The sequence below is a fragment of the Marmota monax genome, unplaced genomic scaffold (assembly GCF_021218885.2).
Source record: "Marmota monax isolate L192 unplaced genomic scaffold, Marmota_monax_Labrador192_F-V1.1 WCK01_AAM20220418_F8-fsc00199, whole genome shotgun sequence".
Taxonomy (NCBI): Eukaryota; Metazoa; Chordata; class Mammalia; order Rodentia; family Sciuridae; genus Marmota; species Marmota monax.
The window spans coordinates 828165-850865 of NW_026694340.1; the positions used below are offsets into that span (position 1 = coordinate 828165).

Sequence of the window (22701 nt, forward strand, 5' to 3'; positions counted from 1 at the left end):
AATTCGGACACCTGTGGCCTCTTCCTTCTATGCAAAGTAAAAAGCCAGCAACAACCCCAAGCTGATAAGATTAATCTACAGAGCAAATTATGGTGTAATTTCCTATGCTGAAACTTTGTAGTTAATTTTAAAAAAAGGTTTCATTTTCCTACTGGTCTGATTTCACAGGAACATTTTACCTGTTTTTATGAAGTATTTTTTCTCCTGGAAGAGAGGCGCTGATTGGCCTCAAATAACTGACAATCTGGTGTAACGAAAATTTCCAATGTAAACTTATTTTCCTTTGGTTTCAGCAATTTTAAATCTATATATAGAGATATCTTTGTCAGAATTGCATTGTTAGCCTCCCCTGATAAACTAATCGTCTCACATTGTCACTGCCAAAAGACACCTATTGATGGGTCTCACCCCCCTGCTGATTGCCACTCTCTTCTGTCTCCTAGTATGCCCTGGCAACTTCACCCACGGATGCAACGTTACCTTAGAAGAGATCATCAAAACTTTGAACACACTCTCAGGGAAAAAGGTGAGTAGCCTATCTGGTACCATCTCTCCAGATGTTCTGGTGATGCCGTGGGTAGTTCCAGATTATGAGAAAGACATAGTTTGTGGGAGAAATTGATAGTGGATGTTGGTGGCCAGGCAGGGAGCATAGCAAGACTTTTCCCTGGCACTTTCTTCTGGGGAAGTCTGGGAAGTTTTCCCAATGTGAGGGAGTAGGAAATGCTTATCAGGGATTTCTCTGTCCTGTTGGAGGCTAACTCTGTCTCTTGCTCTCTCGTTCCTGCTTGTGCCAAAGACTACATGCATGGAGGTGATGGTAGCAGACGTCTTTGCTGTCCCCAAGGTAAGAAGCTGTTCTATGGTCTGCTTTGGCAGATGAGTAACTTGGGAGAGGAGGGCTATCCACAAAAGTTTGAATGGAACATTTCTTTAATGAAAAATGAACAGACGCAAATTAATTATAGGGTGTTAAATGTTTTCATATAATCGGAATTCTGATTTTTTACTCTTAAGCGTGTTTTGAAGTTTTCGGTTTCACTTGATTTAGAAGATACCTAATAGAAAACTTGGAGTTTGTAATCCTAATTTAGATCTTGTCAAAGAAAAGCTCTCTAGGGTTTAACTCAGCATTGGGTATAATACCTGGAACACAGGAGGCACTCAATACATGCCTGCTGAATGGGAGAATTTTTTTTGGCCCATGCAGTTTTGAGAACCAAATACTCTCACAAAAACAGATATTGAGATTACAGGTTGAGGGCGCTTTCACTTTGTCTAAGAGACTTCCTATGGCAACAGAGAAGGTATTGCCAGAGCCCCTTCGCTCTCACAGCCTGGTCACCTAGCAGTCTGCTGGGATCTGGGGCTGGCTCTCCAAAGACCTCAGCTTACTTGGTCCTGCCAAAGCTCCTGCAGCCTGGTCTACCGCCATCCTGCCAGATAGAGTCCAACGTATTCCTGCTTCTTATTGCTTGGGCATCTCGCCTTTCTGCCTCCTGCAGTCTCACCACCCCCCATCTGTAGTGGGAGGAGATAGATGTGACAGCTGATAGTGCATTTTCTCTGACAAACACATGACTACAGCCATATCAATAGCTTTGTGCACTTCAGTTCCTGTTTTCATGGAAACACACAACTGAGAAGGAAAGCCCCAAAGCCTCAATTCACCAGTGGTCCCTTAGCTACCTGCTTGCCATGTGAACTAAGGGCTGACTTGGCCAGCACGGAAGCCCCTGTTCAGCACCCAGGCCATGAACAGGGCCCATCCTACTCCACAAGGAAAACTCTTCTTCAGCCTTTTATCTGGACTATCTCATTTCACTAAAGATTATTCTGAACTCTGATGCAGGATAAGATTCTGAAGGATAATACACACACACACACACACACACATATATATATATATATATATAAAATCTCTAAGTCCTTCCAACCCATATGGTACCCACTGGAAGCCAAGAGTCCCTGGATTGTGCCTTGGGTTCTCCCATGGCTTGCTGCATGTGGAGAGGGCTGTACCAAAGCCAAGGAAAGGGACCAGCTCATCAGCATCTGGCCCTCATGGAGGTAGGAGGGTCTAGAAGTGAGAGAGCCTGAGATTTTAGCCTCAGTTCTGCCATTAACTATCTGTATGGTCTGTGATAAGTCTTCACACCTCTCAGAGCCTGAGCTTCCACATTTAAGGATATGAAAGTGATCTTGAAGGTGATTTGAAGGTTGATTGGAATGTAGCTCTTGAGTTAGTGGAGAGTGTTAATATAAGATAATATAACCATGATTAAAGTCACAGATTGGATTGTAGAGAAGTGATGATTCTGAGGAGGCCCAGCAGTTGGAAAAAAACTTAAAATATAATCTGCACTTCTGAGGAGGTCCAGCAGTCACAGGAGGTCCCCCTGTGACTCTGGGCTGCATCTAGATGACCCCTCCCCACCTGCTGACTCCTAGTTCTCACACACAGTGTGTCCTGTGTGGCTGCTTTCATGCTAACCCATCTCACAACCTTACCCCAGACTGTGTCTCGTCCTGCTGGAATTGACAACCTCACTTTTCCATTCTTTTCTTTCCCTCAAACACTCAGCACTGCCTACTTATATATTAAGATGTTTCTAAATGGAGAAAGAGTGTTATTTTCAAAATCCCACAAAGTGGTATATGGTAGGAAAAGCTACTTCTTTGTGTTCCCCAAACACAATATCTTTCTAAAACCAAGCATATTCATTTGATTTCTTTTGGGAATCAAGAATTCCAGTAGCTTGGCCAGGTATGATGGTGCACACCTGTAATTCCAGCAACTCAAAAGGCTAAGGCAAGAGGATCGGAAGTTCAAAGTCAAACTCAGCAACTTAGTGAGGTGCTAAGCAACTTAGAGAGACCATATCTCAAAATAAATAAATAAAAGGACTGAAGATGTAGCTCAGTGGAAAAGTGCCCTTGGGGCCAGTGGTCACATTTTGAGTCTCTTTTTTAGCAGGTCTGAGCTACAAAGTGTGCTGGGTTGTCAAAGTATGCTCTGTGAGCCACTGCCAGACCCACTGAGGCAGAAAGTTCCACAGGCAGATGACAAGAAGTCAGGGATGGGGTGGAGTGTTGTTCTTTGGCGGCAAAACCAATAAGCTAAAATTTAAGGTCTTTAACCAAAACTGCCTTTAGAATTAGTTCCTTTAAAATTTTTCCATTTGATGCAGATTCTTTTCAATTACAATTTTATCTTAATTACTTTTAGAAAGTTCTTTGAAAAATATTGTTAGAGGGTTTTTTTTTTCCTATATGATGTAGCTATAGACTGGTTTAAACTAATAGGCAATTTAATTCCCAGGTTCCAAGCCAAAGTTCCAGAAAAGTCTCACTAGGTTTTGATGAGGAAATAAGCAGAGGGGCTCTTCTTTCTGCCCTCTCGGATCTCAGGTTCTCTCTCCAGCAGCAAGGGTGTTGCCCCTCTTTGCTCACCACACAGCCCTGAGCCCCTGGCACTGCTCTCAGTTTGCAACTAGAGTCAGAGACCAGGAGTGACTTGCAGCTGGTTCACTAAGTGTTCTTCCATCTGCCTGACCCTGGGACCCCAACCCCCACATGGCAAAGGAGAAACCTGTGTAGTCTGGGGTTCTGGTGCCTCAGTCTGGGTCTAAGTCTTCTTGGAAAAACCTTAAAATATAATCTGCACTTCTAAAATTTAGTCTTCAGAAATGAGATGAATGCAGAATCACTCACTGCTACATTATTTACAGAAGCAAAAAACCTGCTACCTTAGAAGATTGACAAATCATGGTACAAATACATGGGAACAGTGGGTTCCTATGTAGTTCTCGGTCCCACTTATTATTATTTTTTTTTAGCAGTACTGGGGTTTGAATCTGGGAGTTCTTCACCAATGAGATTCATCTCGAGTCCTTTTTGTTTTTATATTTTAAATTTTGAGACAGGGCCTCACTAAGTTGCTCAGACTGATCTCGGTCTTTCTATCCTCTTGCTTTGGCCTCCCAAATCGCGGGTATTACAGGCATGTGTCAGCGCACCCTTCCTAATCCCACTTTCTTAAAAGACTTAAATGGCTTTAGAAAATGTTTTTAGTGTATATTGTGTGAAAAGATTATGAAACAGTTAGTTCCTGTTTGGGGAAAAATGTGTTTAAAAAAAACCTGGGAAGATATTTACCAAAATATATTAGTAGTTACATCTGGCTGGTGGGTTGAATGAATTTAATTTTGTTAATGAATGAGGTAATGTTACATTACCTTGATAATTAGGGGGGTAAACACAACTGTAAGAACTCAGATGCTTCTCATGTAAATTCCGAGGGGATCTTGTCATCGCACACTCTGACTCAGTGGGTCCAGGATAGGGGACGGGGAGTTGTGTTTCTAAAAAGTTCCCAGATGATGTTCATGCTGCTGGTTCATGGACCGCACTTTGAGTAACAGGGGCCCCAGGCATGTCCTGGCAGAGGCTAGAAGCAGCTTTTCATCAGACTCGGTTAAAGAAACTGGGCCCAAGCTAAGACCACTCTGGGTTCTGTGCCTGTGTTCTTTAATGGAAAATGGGAGAACACTTAGGCCTGGTATAGACTAAAACACAGTTCCTCTCCCAGGTTCCCAGCAAGAGCTTCTCTGCTGCTTGTACATTCCCTTTTCTAAGGCTCAATGTCCCCAAGAAGAGCCATGTGGCCAGACCCACATCAGCACTGCCAGCATCCACTCTATACCATTTTATGTCCAAGCCTTGTTATAGCAACTCTTTCCAAGGCCTAGCTCAATGGTGTCTTTCCAAGAAGCCTCCCTGATCTCCCCAGACCAGACTCCTGGGCACCTTTCCCAGAACTGGGCACCTACCTCATGCTGCATGGGGACATGCCTGAACTCCTCACTTGGACCATGCCTTTTACACACACACACTCTATCTCACAGGGAGGGTCACGTGGAAAAGGCTATGCAGTGCAGGCCAAGGACAGGCATTTGTTTATCCAACAAGTATGTTGGGTTCCAGGGAAAGCTGGATTTTAACCCCTTGTAAGAATGAAAGCACCTAAGAACTCACGTGGGCATCTCTCATGGTGCATAGATGCCGCACCAGATGGCCCTGCATTCAAATCCCCACTGCCATATACCTACTTGGTGACTTTATTCAGGTACCCCTTCAGCAAAACTCTCCAAGGGAAGAGAAACTTGGAGGTTCAGAGGAGAAGGTTGCTGCATTTCCAGGTAATAAATAGAGGTTATTTATAGAGATTTATGACTGATACCAGCCTTTATTCATGTCACAGAAAGACTTGAATGTAGCTCCACAGTTGAGCAAATTCATCTCCATGTGTTTTCCTAGGAGGAGGAAACAAGGAGGAAAAATCTCTCTCCCATGCTCAAAATAGTGTAGCACATGGCTCATCTAGGCCATTTCTCGTCCTAGAACACAACCGAGAAGGAAATCCTCTGCACGGCTACAACTGTGCTTCGGCAGACCTATCAAGACCACCCGGTGTCTAGGTGTTTGAACAAAAATGGAAAACTTGACATTCTCAAACTCCTGAGAGGACTCTACAGGAACCTCCGAAGCATGGCCCAGTTGGTAAGCTACACTGTCCTACTGGTGGGTTGAGATTGTGGCTGCTGGTGGACAGCAGCCTCTCTTGTAAATGACTCTCCTTATTAGTTGTAATGCCCTTGATCAATGAACCCATTCATTCAGCAAGTATTTGTTGAGGCTTTACAAGTGCCAGGTGCTGGCCTAGGCATTGGGGATGCAGCATTAAAGATTGGGGGGCAGAGTAGGGACTCATGAAATATTCTAGTGGGGGAATTAGACAAAAGAATCAGATGTCTGGTTGTAATACTGGCTATGAACGAAAATATAGGAATAAAGAACATAGGTCATAGGAGCAGGGGGGTTAATTTAGGAGTCAGTGATATATTCTGAGCAGATACTTAAATTAAGTGCGGGAACAGGCCACATGACTTACATGCAGAAGGAATAGCTATGCAAAGGCCCTAAGGTGAAAATAAGCTTCAAGTGTGGCTGGAGCAGAGCAAGTGAGGGGAGGTTTACTAGATCAGCTCACACAGGCCTTTGGATCCTGCCCCAGGTATGGTGGAAGCACCTGTACGGGTTCAGGCAGGTCACTCTGGCTCCCATGTGAATACACTGAGTAGGAAGTGAAGAGCCAAGGGCCTGCTGGGAGGCTGCCACAGTAGACCAGGCTGGAGATAACAGTGGCCTAGTGAGGCTGAGACCAGGGAGGTGGTTCAATGTGGGGTATAATGAAAAATAGACCCCAAAGGATTTGCTGACAGGTCAATTGTGAGGGTTGAGGGAAAGAAATAAAAGGTACCCTCTTGGTTCCCACCTGAACTCCTTTGGAGATGGCTGGGACTGTTTACAGAGACATGGAAGACCTGGGGCAAAGCAGGGTTGGAGACTGAGCAGAGAAAGAGTTCAACATTGTTCATAATGAATGCAAGGTACCGAGTAGAGAATATGGCTCAGAGGTAGAGTACTTGCCTAGCATGTGCAGGGTCCTGGGTTCAAACCCCAGTACTATGCCTCATCCCCCCAAAACTGAGTGGATAACAAAGTGGAAATGGTTAAAAAGGCTGGAGCTTAGGGGAGAAGTCAGAGCTCATAACATAAAATGGAGAGTCCTCTGGTAAGTGCTAAAGTACAAATGAAAGAAAATAGAGAAAGCAAGAGATCCAAGGCCCCATCCCAGAGGCATATATAGAGTTCAGGGAAGAGGAGGACTGAAGATTATTACCAGTGAAGTGGGAGAAAATCAGAGTGTGGTTTCATCCCTGAAGGGAAATGAAAAAACCCCTGGGCAGGGGATGGACCTTGTCCAACATCCTGACAAATCAAGTGAGATGGAGGGAGAGTGATGGCCACAGGTCTGGCGTGATGGAGGCCATCAGTGATGCTTATGTAAATGGAGAGGAGGGATGAAAGCCCACCTGGAGTAAGCTCAGTAGAGGATGGGTGGGCAGAGGTAATAAAGAAGTCACAGTATGTATGGAAAACTCTTTTGGGGTGTTTTGCTATAAGGTTGCAGAGAAATGGAATCGCAGTTGAAGGGCAGTTGCAGAATGAGGAAAGTTCTTGAAGGTGGGGTCTGTTCAGCATGTTAGTATCCCAATGGGAATAATCCAGTAAGAAGAGAGAATGGATGCCACAGGAAAGAGGGAGAGTGGGACCAGAAGTCTTGCAGCCACGGTGGGTGTTGTCTAATGCCAAGTGGAGGACCTGACTTTCTAGAAGGGCAGGGACATTCATCCCCACCCTGCCTACTGCTGCATTTAAAAGGAAAGCTAATGAATAGGAGCTGGCACAACACACATTTTCTTTTAATCCTCTTAATTAACTTATGAAGTAAGCACTATTGTCTCCACCTTACAAAAAGAGGAACTGAAGCTTTTATAAATTAAGTCGTTTGTCCTAAGCTATGCAATTAATAAGTGGTAGAGCTGAGATTCATACTGGACTGGAGGCCGAGCGGTAGAACAGCTGCAGCTGTTCCGTGGGCAGGAGGGTAACATGACTTGTCTCGTCACCGTCCAGGTGGCCAGGCAGTGGCACCGGGCAGGTCTGAGCCTGCACGTCACATTACTCTCTCTGAGCCTCTGCTAGCTGTGACACACTGTTCAGAGACTGTAGCACACCCTGAAGGCAGGCAGGGGTTGGTGCTACAGTAACCAGCTCTGGAAGTGGAAGTAGCATCCTGCTGGACTCCCAATCAAGCTAGACGACGGGAGGTCCCAGTTTGCCAATTGTTCAGGCCACGTGAGCTTGACCAAGCAGACAGACGTAGTGGAGAGACTTGGATGCCTACTCATGCAAGCTAATGCAATGTTTCTTTTGTAGCACAACTGTCCCGTGAGTGAATCCAAGCAGAGAACATTGAAAGACTTCTTGGAAAGCCTAAAAAACACCATGCAAAAGAAATATTCACAGTGTGGAAGGTCCAAGTTTTAATTTATAAGTTTTTAATGGCTTTATTTTTTAAATATTTATATATTTATAATTCATTATAAAATAAAGTATATGTAGAACCTAAAATGACGTTTAATGGTATTGGCTATGTTTACTCAGCAAATGAAGTTATGGTTTGCAACTTTTAGGGAAACTGATTTAATTTTTACTGAGAAGCAACAAATGGTGTAGCAACAAAACAGACCACTTTCTTTTCAAGGAGTTCTCTGTCTAGTTGGGGACATAAGGCACAAGATAGCTAAAGAATAAAAGGTCACACGAGATGTAAGTGATTAGAGTGAGTCCATGATTCCTCCTAACTACCACATTTTTCTGAGTCACAAAAGTATCAAAGGGATGCTTAGAACATTCTTCTCCCATTGGGACAAGAAGCATTTTATTGAATCTGTAGGAAAAACAAGTAATCCTTACACAACATATGGCTCTGAGGTGAATAATAGTTAAAGTCATAATAACGCACTCTCTTGATTTTCAAATCCAAGAACCAACCAACAGACAAAGCCCAGAAGACTTACGGTTAGAGAACAGGCTCTACCTGACAACACAAAAGGCATAGCCCAACATGGTCAGAGCAGAAGCAAAGAAAGAGGTGCAGCACTAACACCCCCAGCCTCAGCAGGGAGGAGCTCAGTTAAACAATAAAGTTGATGAAACCAGACCAAGAGATTAAGGTGCTCAAAACTGCAGAGATAATAGAACTAAAAATAATTTACTCAAAAAAATTTGGAAAGGAAGTCAGGCATGGTGGTGCATCCTTGTGGTTCAGCTCCTCAAAGTCTGAAGAGGGATGATCACTTGAGCCCAGCCTGGGCAACACGGTGAGATCCCATCTCAAAAATAAAACAAAAGCAAGCAGAAAAATACTTGGAAGAGGTAAATTAGGGGTAAAGCCTCATTCTTTCAATGGGGGAAATATATAATATTTGAAGTTGACAAAAATAGAAAGAGTGGTCCTGGGTTGACAATTGTCGTAGCTGGGGATGGGGATATGGGTCTGCTTTTAAATCTACTTGAAATTTTTGTTTAAAAAAGTGAAAAAAAAATGAATCAAGAAATCTTTGGATTATGATGATAACCACTAGAACAAAAACAAAGGTAGGATGATGGTTCGCTTGGAAAGCTATTTAGATGGGAGAATATTGCCTTTCTTGTGTGTGTGTGTGTGTGTGTATGTGCACGCATATACATAAATGATTGCATGTATTTTAAAATAAAAGAAGAAATAAAAACCTAACAATAACTAGTATGGGTGAAAATGTGGAAAAACTGGAACACATAGCTGGTGTGATTGGAAAGTGGTGTGGCCACTTTGGAAAAACAGTTTGGCAGTTCATCAAATGCTTAAACCTAGTTGATGGGCTAGCAATTTCAATCCTATACCTCCCCCAGAGACCTGAAAACATATGTCCACACAAATTCCTCTACACAAATATTCACGGTAACATTATTAACAGCAGCAAAAGGGTAGAAGTAACCCAAATGCCATCAACTGAGGAATGGATAAGCAAAATGTGATATATCCATACAATGGAAGATTATTTGATGATAAAAAGAAATGAAGTACTGAGACATGCCCAAAATGGATAAACCCTGGAAACATTACGTCAAGTGAAAGTCGCCCAGGTCCAGAAGGCCATGCCTGGTAAGATTCTATTTATACAGAACAGGAAAATACACAGTGGCAAATAGGAGGTGGAGCAGTAGATGGAAGAAGGGGGAGTGACTGCTAACAGGTATGGAGTTTCTCTGGGGGGTGATGATGATGTTCTGATATAAGACAGTGGTATAGGATGTACAATTCTATAATAGAATAAAAACCACTGAGAATGTGAGTTATATCCCAACAAAATTCTTTATTTAAAGAAATTAAAGGGAGAGAAAAACAAAATCAAGTGTCAAGACATCAAAATTTTCCTTTTGATGCATTCTTTGCAAGAGTATGGATCTTTTAACAGTGATTGAGCGCTTTTCATCCTCGCTTACACATGTGACAAAATTAATACTAGTTCTAAAATTACACCAAAATATACAACATTTTTTTAACCCTTTCAAAATAAGGGGAAAAAAATCAAAAGCTTAAAGTCTCACCCTGACCACAGCCAGTTTCACCCTGCCCACATAAAATACCAGCATGCCAAGGGCAATAAGTAATAGAGAGAGTCATGGAGGCTTGTAAGGCCAATCGGAGAAGATACACGCTGAAAATTTTAATTTCCTTTCTCCTTTGATTGAGGCTCATTTGCATTCAATGGCTAATGTGAGCTGTAGTCTGCCACAGGATATGAATTGTGGGTCACACTTTGGGTATGAGGCCAGGATGATAAAGGAGAGGCTGTCAAAAAGAAAGAATTAGAATAGGCCACAGAAAGGACACATGCGCTCGAGCCAGGGCTGTGATAAGATGAACTTGGATGGTCAAGGCGTAACTAACATTCCTATTTACTTCCGGACAGGAAGTCCTGGAATCTGGATTTAAACATCCAACAATGTCTTTAAATTTACCAAGAATACGAATCAAGGATACACATTTTTTAAAAAGTGAGTGAAGACAAATTGGATTAAGATGGCATTTGAGTAGTTACTTAGGCAACTTAGTGGCAGCCAGTGCCTGCTCCATGGGACGAATCTCTTGTCTGTGCAGTCTGTGACATTGACAGCAAAGACCAAACTCCATCCCCGACTGGGCTACCTCTACCTTTGGCCCAGGAAGTATTTACCTCTGAAGTCTGGCAGTAAGTATTTATTGAATGAATGAATGAAAAAAACCATCGGGATCATATCGATAACTACATGTCTCCCTGAAATATTCTTGAGTTACAATTAGAAATGCTGTCCTCTAATAAAAATGCCACAGGGACTTTGTTTTGGATCTGTCCATGCCATGGACTCTGACTTTGGTTTTCCTCTGCCCTCTGCCAAGAGTCTTAGCTAGCTGCCAGAGAAGAACACTGAAAATTCACCTTCCTTTACCTCAGCCCTCAATGTGTTCATTCTCCAGTTTTGAGGCCACCTGCCCTCTGAGGGAGGCTGAGTTTTGCAAGGGCTGGCATTCCTGTGTTCCCAAAGACATTCTACTCAGCATAGGGCAGGTGCCTAGTAAGTAAAGAGGAGATGTACATGTACAACATAATGGGCCAAAGCAGAAGAGACACATTAAAAAGAGGACAACTTTTAAGTAGAAATCAAGGCAATACATACTTGTAAAGCAAAACACAGTTTGTAAGGCAATACACAGTTTCTGTAATGACTCTGGCACTTTTGAATTGGATTAAGCAATATCCTCTTGCTAAGATACGTATCGACCCTGAGAAATTTTATTCAGTTTGTAAAGTCCCAGTTAAATTCTTTTGTACAATTGGAGAAATAAAAGCCTTTGATTACAAACTAAAATTTCCCCAGCCCTCTTAAAAAGGGATGGGGGAGGGGAACAGGTGTGGAAGAATGTCTGATCTGTCATATTCTGTAGTCAGAGCCATAAACGTGTTTGGGTAAGGCAATCTGATGTTCTGATAACGTTGATAGAAGTAACATGAAGATTGGGTCACAGGAAGCCCAAGATAAATGCTGAGAGGAAACAGGTTCTTTTTGAAGTAGCCTCTTCATAATCATTTTCCCACACATTTGTTCAACTTCCGAAGGAAGAATGAATACCTGATTTGCTTTGCAAATGAAAGAGCTTAAGAACAAGATATTCAGCTAATATTATAACAAGTGTGTTTGGAGGCTGCTCCAGCTCCCTTTGAATTCAGGCTGGGGCTTCAAAGCTGTGCTAACTGTTCCCATAAGACAAAGGCTGTGGTCTTCATTTATTTGGATATACTTGTTTGATAGTTGGATTCAAAATGACTTATTGAAAAAGATTAGAGCAGAAAAATAACAAAAATGTTATTAGGGGAGTAGAAGTAGAAAGGGAGTAGAAGTGATGATCCAGGGTGACACAGATGGTACAAGAGGCTACCAAATTTTATTGTCCCATCAGCCAAAGCAAAATTCTCATCATTTTACCTAATTCTTGCTTTTACCTAATATTTAGCTTTTAGAGATATTTAATGAGATGACACGATGGACAATGTGCTCAGCCACCGCCCAACGAAACTGGCAGTTGCAGAAAGGAGCACCTTCGTGGTATTGCATGAAGCTCTGAAATTGAGGGAGGGGCAAAGCTGCAAAGGTGGCCCTACTTTTTACCTTGCTAAGGCCATGGCAAGCTTTTAATTTATTGTCATGTTCTGCATGCATCTAGGAGTTTTATATAAGCTGACCATTGTGAAAAGAAAGAGAGCAAGCTCTAGAAAGGCCAGAGGAATCTCCTCCTCTACATGCAAAAAAAAAAAATACACTTAAAAAAATCCTTTGATACTAGCCATGGGAGGCTCAGGAGTCTGAGGCAGGAGGATCACGAATTCTAAGCCAGCCTTAACAACTTAATGAGGCCCTAAACAATTCAGTGAGACCCTGTCTCTAAATAAAACACAAAAAAGGGATGGGGATGTGACTCAGTGGTTAAGCGCCCTTGAGTTCAATACCAGGTACCAAAAAAAAGTCCTCCTTTGAAACTAGTCCACAAATCCAAAATTTCTCCAGACCCACTTTGAATTTCTGATAGCTGCCTGGCACAGTGCCTAGTAATTGGTGTTTGTCAAAAGAACATGTGATTGATAATATAATTGATAATATATAATCCAAGAACTATGATTATTTTGGAGATGCTCTAAGCTTATGAAGAGTTTTGAAATGAGATCATGGTCTTGTTACCAGTAGGTAACACTGCCCCTGACTTTCCATGGGATACTTTCTACATACACATTTCTTTACGTTATGACCTAAAAACTGGTTTTTGTTCTCCAAAACCTAATGAAAAGGATAACAAAAATTGGCTAAAATATTTTTGGTGAAAAGGAAATTTTATCAATGAGAAAAAGTACATTTAAAAATACTTCTGCCAGGCGTGGTGGCGTATTCCTATAGTCCCAGTGGCTCAGGAGGCTGAGGCAGAAGGAAGGATCACAAGTTCAAAGCCAGCCTCAGCAAAAGCAAGATGCTAAGCAACTCAGTGAGACCCTGCCCCTAAATAAAATACAAAATAGGGCTGGGCATGTGGTTCAGTGGCCAAGTGCCCCTGAGTTCAACCCCAGTATTCCTCCCCCCAAAAAATTTCTTCCTAATTTGTTTCATGACTTCTGTTTAAAAGACCTACAACATTAAGAATTTCTGGGTGTGAAATTAAAAACACAGGCCTCTTTTAACCACACAAAATTGAGATGTTAAGCACAAAGAAACTGCTCATTAATATCAGGCTCAAAGTAAACATAAAAGTAGTTCAGAAAAAAAGACCATCACTACAGGCTTTATAAAGGTAAAAGATTTTATTTCTTATCTAACCATGCTGCATGTGTACATACAATATTGATATATACAACTTGAACAAATACAATTTATACATGAAATACCATGAAAGTGTGGCTTTTAAATTTAACACAACAAACTTGTACAATTTGTAATTTTGGCCAGTATACAGTATTGTTAGTAATGCTATTGAAGTTATTAAGGATTTAAATTACACTAAAGTTAAGTTCAAAGGCACTAGAAAAGATCTATGTTTTCTTGTAGTATTTTACGAAAAAAGAAAAGTTAAAAAGGAAAATAAATGCATACATTAAGAAATTGGGCAGACACTGGCGTGCTTAAATGTAAACTCTACCCATTCCTTAATTCACAGCCCTGTAGGAAAGAGAGGGACTTTCCTTAAAAATTAAGGGGAACACATGTGCCACTACATAATGACTATATACTGTATAATTACTTATGTTCTAATTTTAAAAAAGGAATTAAGGGGAAAGATATTAAAACAGACTAAAAAAAGAAGCAAAAACAAAACCCCCAAGCTATAATAATTTAAAAAACATGTTACAGATGATATTATAACACTTCCTTCCCCCAAAGTAATGTTAAATTTTTTAAAGAAAAAAATTCTTTTTCTAAAAAGTACATGAAATAGCTTATCAAATGAATTCTTACTTGTGCAATAAATGTGTAGATGCAGAAGTCCCCCACCCCCCTTAAGGAATCTTACACTTCACAAGAATCTAAGCACAAATGGGGAATACCATTTTATATTTTAAATTACAACTATCTATATATATATAATTACAAGGTTTACTGAAGACCATACTTAAACTAAACATGGTAGCAAGGCCCCTTTTAATAAATAAATATTACTTTTTAAATTAAAGGGAAAGAGAATATTTGTTCAATAACCTATTATATATTTGTGATGTTTTAAATCTGCACATTTACTTCAAATAATGAGCAAATTTTGTTCGTGTATATTCTTTTAGGAAATTAACACTGAATTTATAAAATATTTCATTTGTGAAATAAAACACAGTAAATGTGAAAAAAACAGAACTACTGTGACTGGAGCTAAATGAATACCTCTGAAGTCAGTGTCCTATATATTCAAATGGATATTCAGACCTGGCTTGAATATTTGATTTTGGTATATTTAAATATTTAATGTCCATCTAGCAGAATCAGTTCTAGCATTAATTCTTTTTTTAACAAATTGCTAAAGCAGGCTGCTCAAGAATTTCTCAACATTTGACACTTCATAGATTTCTTTTTGTTCTTGTGTTGGGGTGGGATAGAAAAAATATTTTACATACTGTGGCTTAAATTTCTATAATGTTTTAAGCTTAATTCAAAAGGTATTCCTTTCCTATTAAATAAACTGTTGAAGGCTAGAAACATGGACTTTTAAAAAGAAAGAGCACTGGTCACTTTTTTCCTACAGGTAAAGATATCTGTAGACTAATTACTAAAGTTAAGTGTGCATCATCAAAAACATTTTACAATTACCAAGATATTCTACTCACATAAAGTCTTGACAAGACATACTCACCTCAAGTCTTCACAGTACCTAAACAATGCCCCTCGGAGCAAAGTTATATACTTCTAACTCTCTCATACACTACAAAGAAAATGCTGCCAAGTGAAATGCAGTTCTCATTACCTAGCAAATACCACACAGGACATTCAGGACTCCACTTCCAAAAAGTACTTCAATCATATGGACACATTTTTACTACCACCTCACCAGTATTCTACCTCCACTTACCACCACTCTAACACAACTCTAACACCCCAGTATAATTATTAAACTAATGTTTAATCAAACTTATTTAAATAATGTTAATTTAATAAATCCTAACTTGAGAAGTCTCAAAACCTTTGCAACTCACACATGTCAGGGTTGATTATGAAATTTTAAAACTCACAGAAGACTAAGTGGTTTAAGAATAGGAAAACTTTTACAAAAAAAAAAAATTAAAATTTTGTTAAGTAGCCAACCAAAAACAAATTATCTATTACTTAGATTACTATGAAATAAATAAATAAATATAATTTTTATATTGAGAGGAATATGGTCCAACTGGGTTTATCAATAGAAGAAATTTAGAAAATATTTTCTTTTATAAAATATTTTAAAAAATAATAAAGTGGTGTTTAGTTTTTGTTTTGCGGTACTGGGATCTAATCCAGGGGCACTCTACTACTGAGCTACCTCCCCAGCCCTTTTTATTTACTTTTTAAAATTTTGTGACAGGGTCTTGCTAGGTTGCTGAGGCTGGCCTCAAACTTATGATCCTCCTGCTGCAGACTCCTGAGTCACTGAGATTACAGGTGTGCACCACAACACTTGGAAAAATAAAATGTTTTAAAGGTCAAGGATTCAAAAAGATTTTTCTGACTTAGTTGCATTTTCTGGAAAATAAAAGCCCTTTTCAATTGGGATATAGGTAATTTCCATCAAAATTTAAAACTTATACAAGGGAAAGCATACACAAATCATACTTCAAAGAGAATTTTTAAAAATAGACAATACAGGCAAAGATACTCCTTTACGTTTGTACAATTCAATGTTTCAAGAGAAGATGAAGCCAGAACAACAAAAAAAAGTGTATTTAATTGAACTCAAAGTAGTAAAAAAGGTCAGAAGAGATCGAAATGAAATATATTTTCAATATTTGGTTTCAAAATGTATACTTGCGAGGACTGACCATTGAATTACAAAATTTTCTACAGAACATGAATAAGATCAGTCATCTCATACTTAAATTCAATGGATATTAATATAAAAAATAAAATATATATGAACAGGCCAACAGGGTTGGTGTTAGGACAGAGTCATTTCTTACATGTGCAGCCCAACATTCACATACAGCAGCACAACATAGGGTAATTCAACCTGCTACTTTCTACATGCAAAACAGGACATACTTTTTTTTTCCCTGTACTTTGAAATTATTTATCTAAATATAGAGTAGTTGGGTAAATAGCTAACAGACTTACATTACATCAAATTGCAACTCTATAGCATGAACTGCTCCCCCAACTTTCTGGTACAGTACAGTTCAAGAGTAGTATAACAATCTGAACAATCATCAATTGTACAATTTTAATATGTTAACTTAATGTATATGTTTAAAAATTATGCAAATCATCGTTTCCAAGTCTTATATTATGATAGTTTTCATTATATGAAATTACACAGAAGTCTTCAGTGTTTTAATTAAAGATTTGTCCAGGCATAGGAACATCACTAATTTTTATTGTGACTTTGACTCTACAACATTTACTGAAGTAAAGAATCAATTACTGTCTCAGGCTTTGCAGAACGCTTTCTGTTTGAAGAAGAAAAAAAGAAAACATGAATGCTTTTAAAAAGACAAAAATGCAAACACTTTACAACATGTAGTAGAAGAATAATGGGGTGGCTATAGAATCTGAAAATTGGCTGACATCACACCCTAGTATACAGAGTAGTGAGAGATGGGGAGATGCTAGTGTCCAAAACTGGACTAGACGATGTGGCCACGTAAAGTGGGTTGCACGCTACCAGTTTGGAATCTCTTACTAATCTCTTTTGGGCTATGCTAATGGCACAGGTGGATTGTGTAAGAATTAGACACAAATCATCTTAAGCAACAACTCACAGATACCTATGTAGGGACTGATGAAAATGCTATATTATTGTACTGTTTATGCAATTAAGCCCAGCACAATGAATTATGTATTTCTAATGAGGACTATCACACTGAACATATCATGTAATATAATATCGATGAACCATTTATTGTGTATATTTGCCTAGATTTATGGCTATCTACAATTTTTATGATACAACAGGATATTTCTGGTATACAAAGATGCTGATTTTGGCTCACATAATGTTAGCCCACACTGTTTTTTTTTAGCTTAACCTAAAGCTAAGCTAAAAAAAAAAAAAAAAGGTACATATTTAAAAATGAACATTATGGAAGCCATATCCAAAGAGCTCATCAAATTTGATGTTTTAGGTCTACAAAATAAAAAAGTAACTAAAAACTGAGGGATCTCATGTAAGTAATCTGAATTTCTTGCTTCTCCTTAGAAAAGAGAAGATTCAGAAACAACAGGCCCACTATTCCCACAATTAGGAACTTTTAAAAGCACAGCTCTCCAGCTTGCCCCAGTCCCCTCCACTAGCTACTTTCTACTATGCCAGGACCAACTATCTTACCATCATATTTGTAGTGTCATATTTCCTAGTAACTGCAGAGTTAAGAGGAAAATATTTCTAGTAAAAGTGGAAAAGTAAAACACAAGATCTAAAAGAACTTGTGTTTCTTAGAACTGATTTGCTTCATTCCTTAATATTGCATGTGTGTCTTGGGTGGGCACATGAAAGTTTTTAAACTGCTTATCTAAATGCTGAAGAATGCAAAAATTTGTACACTAAAGAAGTTGGAAGACCTTAATTCTTTAGTCAGATTTTACTTGCTCAAATTGTGACTACATAAGAAATTTGATTTTTAACTTATTAACCAAAATATTTATCATGCTAGATAAATTTTAGTTTCCTCTAAGTGTATTAATCAGCATTTTATTGGATTCAAGGATGGTCCTTACCTTCTCCCTGTTTTTGGCTTTGTTTTCCCCTTTGATGTCCGTGGCCTTTCTAATTTCATCAAAGACTGACGCAAACTCTCCTCAGTATAGGCAAGATACACATGGGAAAGATCTACTTCAAAGGGCTAGTGAAAGAAAAAGTTAAACCAGATACTCTTTAAAAAGTTAAACCAGATTTAGGGGAAGATGTAAAATACTGAACAAACACCTAGCAAAAAAAAAACCAGAGAAGATAAAACTAAATAAATATTTAAAGACTTCTTCTAATTCCAATATCTGAAATGTATTCACCAAAGTTTGGTGAATTAGAACGTCTGAAACACTATAAATTTCCTCAGACATAAAGAAAAACTGTTACTAACTTCCCTAAACCTTGTTCCTCTTCTTGTTGACCTACAACTAGAACAAACTTTGAAAGGGAAGGCAGATGCATTCTTGTCTCTCACCATATCCCCATGACCTAGAGAGGTGAAAAGAAGATTCCAAAGAGTGTCTCCAGGCTATTCTTATGACAGAAATAAGCTGGCCATCAGGATAAGCCTGAGAGTGAGCAGAACTGTCCTAACAACCGCTCCATCCTAGAGGAGCCCACTTTTCAGCAGAGCTGATTAACAGATACCAGGTTAATAGCACACTGTAATGACCCACATTCCTATAAAGAAATATGTGTAATTTTTTTAAAAAAGTATTCTTACATCTTTCTCCTTTTTATCAGGTACTGGTGTTTGCTTCCTCATGTTATTTCCTGTATAGGCAACACATTTCTCAAAAAAGGAAAGGGCGGGGAAGAAATGTCTTGATTAGTAATTAGTACTGTGAATTAGGCAAACTACTGTGAGATATCCTGATGTTTCACTAGTAAAACATGATTTGAATATTGATACAGAAAAGGAACCAGAGGTCAATCAGTTCCATATCTCCCAATCTAGGCCATTTCTACCACATGATCTCTGTTACAGTTAATTAGAAAACCATCTTAAATGCCCTACTAAATTCTCATCTGATTGATCCTCTGGACCACTTCCCACCTCACGGCAGCCAGCACAATTTCTAGTCCAGAGAAAGTAGTTCACATTATTTCATGAAAGGATGAAGATAATACTCACTAGCTGCCATTCTCCTATGTCTTCATTCCAGTGTACATAGTTTTCAATCATTTCCTTTTAAAAGTCAAGGACAGTTCATTTTTAATATTTAATAGCATTTAAATTATTGAAAAATAGTCATAGAATGCTTAAGTGACAAAAGTTTCAAGACATTATATTACTGCATGATACCATTTCTATTAAGTTTTAAAATATACATTCTTTTTTTTTTTAATATTTATTGTTTAGTTATTGGCAGACACAACATCTTCGCTTGTATGTGGTGCTGAGGATCGAACCCGGGCCGCACGCATGCCAGTCGAGTGCGCTACCGCTTGAGCCACATCCCCAGCCCTTAAAATATACATTCTTAGGAACATGTGTAGGAACTATTAAACTATATAAAAATAGGGCCGGGGATATTATTATTCAGTGGTACAGCACTTGCTGAGCATGTATGAGGCCCTAGGTTTCATTCCCAGCACCACACACACACTCTCACACACACACAAATATGTTATACTGTATGTGTACACTATTGTGTGTGTGTGTGTGTGTGTGTATATATACACACACATACATTTACATATATACATATGTCAAGAGAATGAGAACACAGGAATCAGAATGATGGGTACATTTGGTTGGAAGAAGCATGGATGGAAGAGTGTGGGAAACCATTTGGTTAAAAGTAGGTTACTGTCAAGGTCCTAGCTTTTGTTTTGGGTGATGAATTCACTACAAAATAACTAACTAAATTAAAGCAGACCATCCAAGGACAAATAAAGAGAGTGGGCTATGTATCCAGTATTAATTTTATACACCTGAGGTCCAAAGGAAAAAGGCTTATTTTCAGACAAATTCAAATTTGTCTGAAATTCAAAACAGATTTTTAAGAAAATCATGTTCAAAGTTGATTAAAATGAATTGGAAAGAGAATTTTTGGTTATGAAAAAGAGGATAAGATTTTTAAATTATACTTGACTAAGAATTATCATACATTTGGAGATGAATGGTGGTGATGGCTGCACAACAATATGAATATTCTTAACATTGCTGATCTGTACACATTAAGGATGGTTAAAATGATAAATTTCATGTATGCTCATTTTACCAACCAGACACACAAAAATTAACATCCATAAACAAGGCAAAATAGCCTAGGGGTTCTATTTACTGGACCTATACCTTGATTCTGATTGCATTTACATGAATCCGAGTTCTCCAAATGGAAGAGAAATTCTTAGATACTTACATATTAAGGGAACCTTAATTAGATATTTAGATATTAAGGGAAGTTAACCGAAGTTAACTGGCATTGTTCAAGAAACTTTTATAGATAATAGCTAAATTAAATTAAATTACAAATTTTATTTCCTTTTTTTAACCCCAGTCCAGTGACTAACATCTAGATTAGAGAACTTCCTGCTTACCTGATAGTCCTGAGGTATAAAGTTATCAATAACAAGCATTTGAAGTCGAAGCTCCCGGCTAAGTTGCCGAATGTTTTCCAGTAGGCCTTCAATTTCCCTCTGATGTTCTTGTTGGAGATCTGCCATCTACCAGAAAATCCATAAAAATATTATAAATAAATAAGATTTTGAGTACAAAAGTTCCTCTGACATAGGACATTGGCTTGTCAAACCTTATGCAGTTCTTTTATAAAAATAAAATAGACTGACACTATCACTATGTCAAGTTATTAGTCAAAACTGGGGAAAAAATTAGTTTGATAGCTAAAACTAAAAATTGCACATAAAGGCAAAGTATTTTATTTATTTCTTTAAAACTGTAAGCTCATGTTATGATTACGTATGCATTCTTAATCAAAGGAATTTCTTCTTTAAAAATTCAGAACTAGGGCTGGGGCTGTGGCTTAGTGATAGAGCACTTGCCTAGCATGTGTGAGGCATTAGGTTCGATTCTCAGCATCACATATAAAAATAAATAAAATAAAGGTCCATCAACAACATCAACAACAATAAATATTTTTTAAAAATTCAGAACTACATTTGTAGATCATTCTAAGAAACCAACCTCTGACTTTGCAGCCATCAGCATAGTCCAAACTTTCTTTAATTTCTTGGTCTTTCCCTGTGCTTCCTCTTGTAAACTGGTATATTTTTCTTCAATATCTAAGCGTTCTTGCTATGATAAAAATTGGTAAACTTCAGAATCATTTTAAGACACAAATTTAAATTATTTTAAAAAGTTAGTGACTATTATCCTCAAAGTAAACCATAAATCTGCTTTTAGTGCCTGTCTCCCAGTTATTTAGGAGGCTAAGGCAGAAAGATCACAAGTTCAAGGTCAATTCAGGCAACTTAGTGAGGGCCCATCTCAAAATAAAAAATAAAAAGGGCTGGAAATGTAGCTCAGCACTCTGGTTCAATCCCTAAACCCCCTAACACACACCCTATTTCAAAATTTTATTAAGATTATAGATATTAAAAGATAAATAACTTAGGCAACAAATATTAAACTTAAAGCAAAAAGTCACATCACCTCTTTTTCCTCAAGTTCTCTGCGAAGCTGCTCTGCTCTTTTCCTCCTTTCTTCCAGCTCCATGTTAGATTCTTCAAGAAGTTTTTCTTGTTCCTCAGCTTTGGCCAACAAGTCAACACCACCAACAATTACCTTCTTCTCCAGAGCAGATAATTTTTCCAGCAAAGATTGATGCTCTTGTCTATTGATTCAAATGAGAATACTCTAAATTCACTGATCAGCTACTGTTCTAATAATGGTATTTCCCAAAATTTGATAAGAATTTTAGATGTACAATTTCAAAATTAAAAAATAATTATATAACATCTCTATAAAACTATACCTCTGTGTAGTTTTAATTCATTAACCTCTAATTCAAACTCACCAATATTTTTCCTCCCACAGAGATTAAATAATTGAAACAGATTTAATCTTTAGAAATATATCACATACATGGCATTTTCTACCCCAGAACAGCTATACTTGAAACAACAATCAAGCTTTTAGTTACTATTCAATTTTCCTGTTTATATATCTTATGAAAACTATTAGAAATTTAAATCATGAATTAATCTCAATTCAATAAAACTCACTGAGCTTTAAGAAGATCTTTTTCCCGCTTCTCTAATTCAGCTCTAGCCTTGTTTCTTTCTTCTTCTTCCATGTCAAGCTTTGTTTCAAGTGCTTTTCTCTCCTCATCAATTTTTGCTTGCATTTCAACCATCTTATCTGGAGAAACTTTCTTTTTACCTATTTGAGTCATTTAATTGCAACAATCACTAAAACAAGTGAGTGTTTCAGACATGTAAATTATCTTTGATACAGAACTGACTAGACTCCTCAATAATACAAAATATCAACATTTTAAGAAAATCAAACTGATAGTATCACTCATTTCCATTTATGTTCTAGAAGAACTTTTTTTATATATATTTTTTAGTTGCCAATGGATTTTTCATTTTATTTATTTATATGTGATACTGAGGATCAAACCCAGGGAGGGCCTCACACATGCCAGGCAAGTACTCTATAACTGAGCCACAACTCCAGTCCTAGAAGAACTTTTTAATTCACTGCTAAATTCAAATTGTTGTTCAATTGTACAATGATATCTAAGAACAAAAGTAGGTTAAAGAGAAGCAAAACAGATGGGCTGAAAATAGGGAAAGAAAGAGTAATAGGAAAGCCAAATAAAATAGCAAAAATT

General features: G+C 38.2%; 2 protein-coding genes across 5 annotated transcripts in view; one reads left to right on the forward strand and one right to left on the reverse strand.

Moving 5' to 3' along the window:
- The first annotated feature begins 282 nt into the window (after positions 1 to 282).
- Il4 (interleukin 4) lies at positions 283 to 7970 on the forward strand. Its single transcript, XM_046467641.2, has 4 exons — positions 283 to 526; positions 800 to 847; positions 5404 to 5562; positions 7846 to 7970. The coding sequence occupies exons 1-4, from the start codon at positions 398 to 400 to the stop codon at positions 7954 to 7956; spliced, it is 447 nt and encodes a 148-aa protein (XP_046323597.1). The 5' UTR covers positions 283 to 397; the 3' UTR covers positions 7957 to 7970.
- A 5351-nt stretch (positions 7971 to 13321) lies between these two features.
- Kif3a (kinesin family member 3A) overlaps positions 13322 to 22701 on the reverse strand; it is a 49561-nt gene continuing 40181 nt past the window's right edge. For all 4 annotated transcript variants that reach the window (XM_046467562.2, XM_058586510.1, XM_058586509.1 and 1 more), the window contains 8 exons: positions 22088 to 22244; positions 21516 to 21696; positions 21048 to 21158; positions 20444 to 20569; positions 19032 to 19085; positions 18621 to 18689; positions 17926 to 18050; positions 13322 to 16658 (listed from right to left, as the gene is read on the reverse strand). In XM_046467562.2, the coding sequence (XP_046323518.2) occupies positions 16610 to 16658; positions 17926 to 18050; positions 18621 to 18689; positions 19032 to 19085; positions 20444 to 20569; positions 21048 to 21158; positions 21516 to 21696; positions 22088 to 22244 (872 nt within the window). In that variant the 3' untranslated portion in view covers positions 13322 to 16609. The remainder of the gene's footprint in view (positions 16659 to 17925; positions 18051 to 18620; positions 18690 to 19031; positions 19086 to 20443; positions 20570 to 21047; positions 21159 to 21515; positions 21697 to 22087; positions 22245 to 22701) is intronic.

Coding starts and splice junctions, on each gene's coding strand:
- Il4 (XM_046467641.2), top strand. CDS start 398: ATGGGTCTCACCCCCCTGCTGATTGCCACTCTCTTCTGTCTCCTAGTA. Junction 848..5,403: donor ACGTCTTTGCTGTCCCCAAG/GTAAGAAGCTGT, acceptor TTCTCGTCCTAG/AACACAACCGAGAAGGAAAT. Junction 5,563..7,845: donor TCCGAAGCATGGCCCAGTTG/GTAAGCTACACT, acceptor TTTCTTTTGTAG/CACAACTGTCCCGTGAGTGA.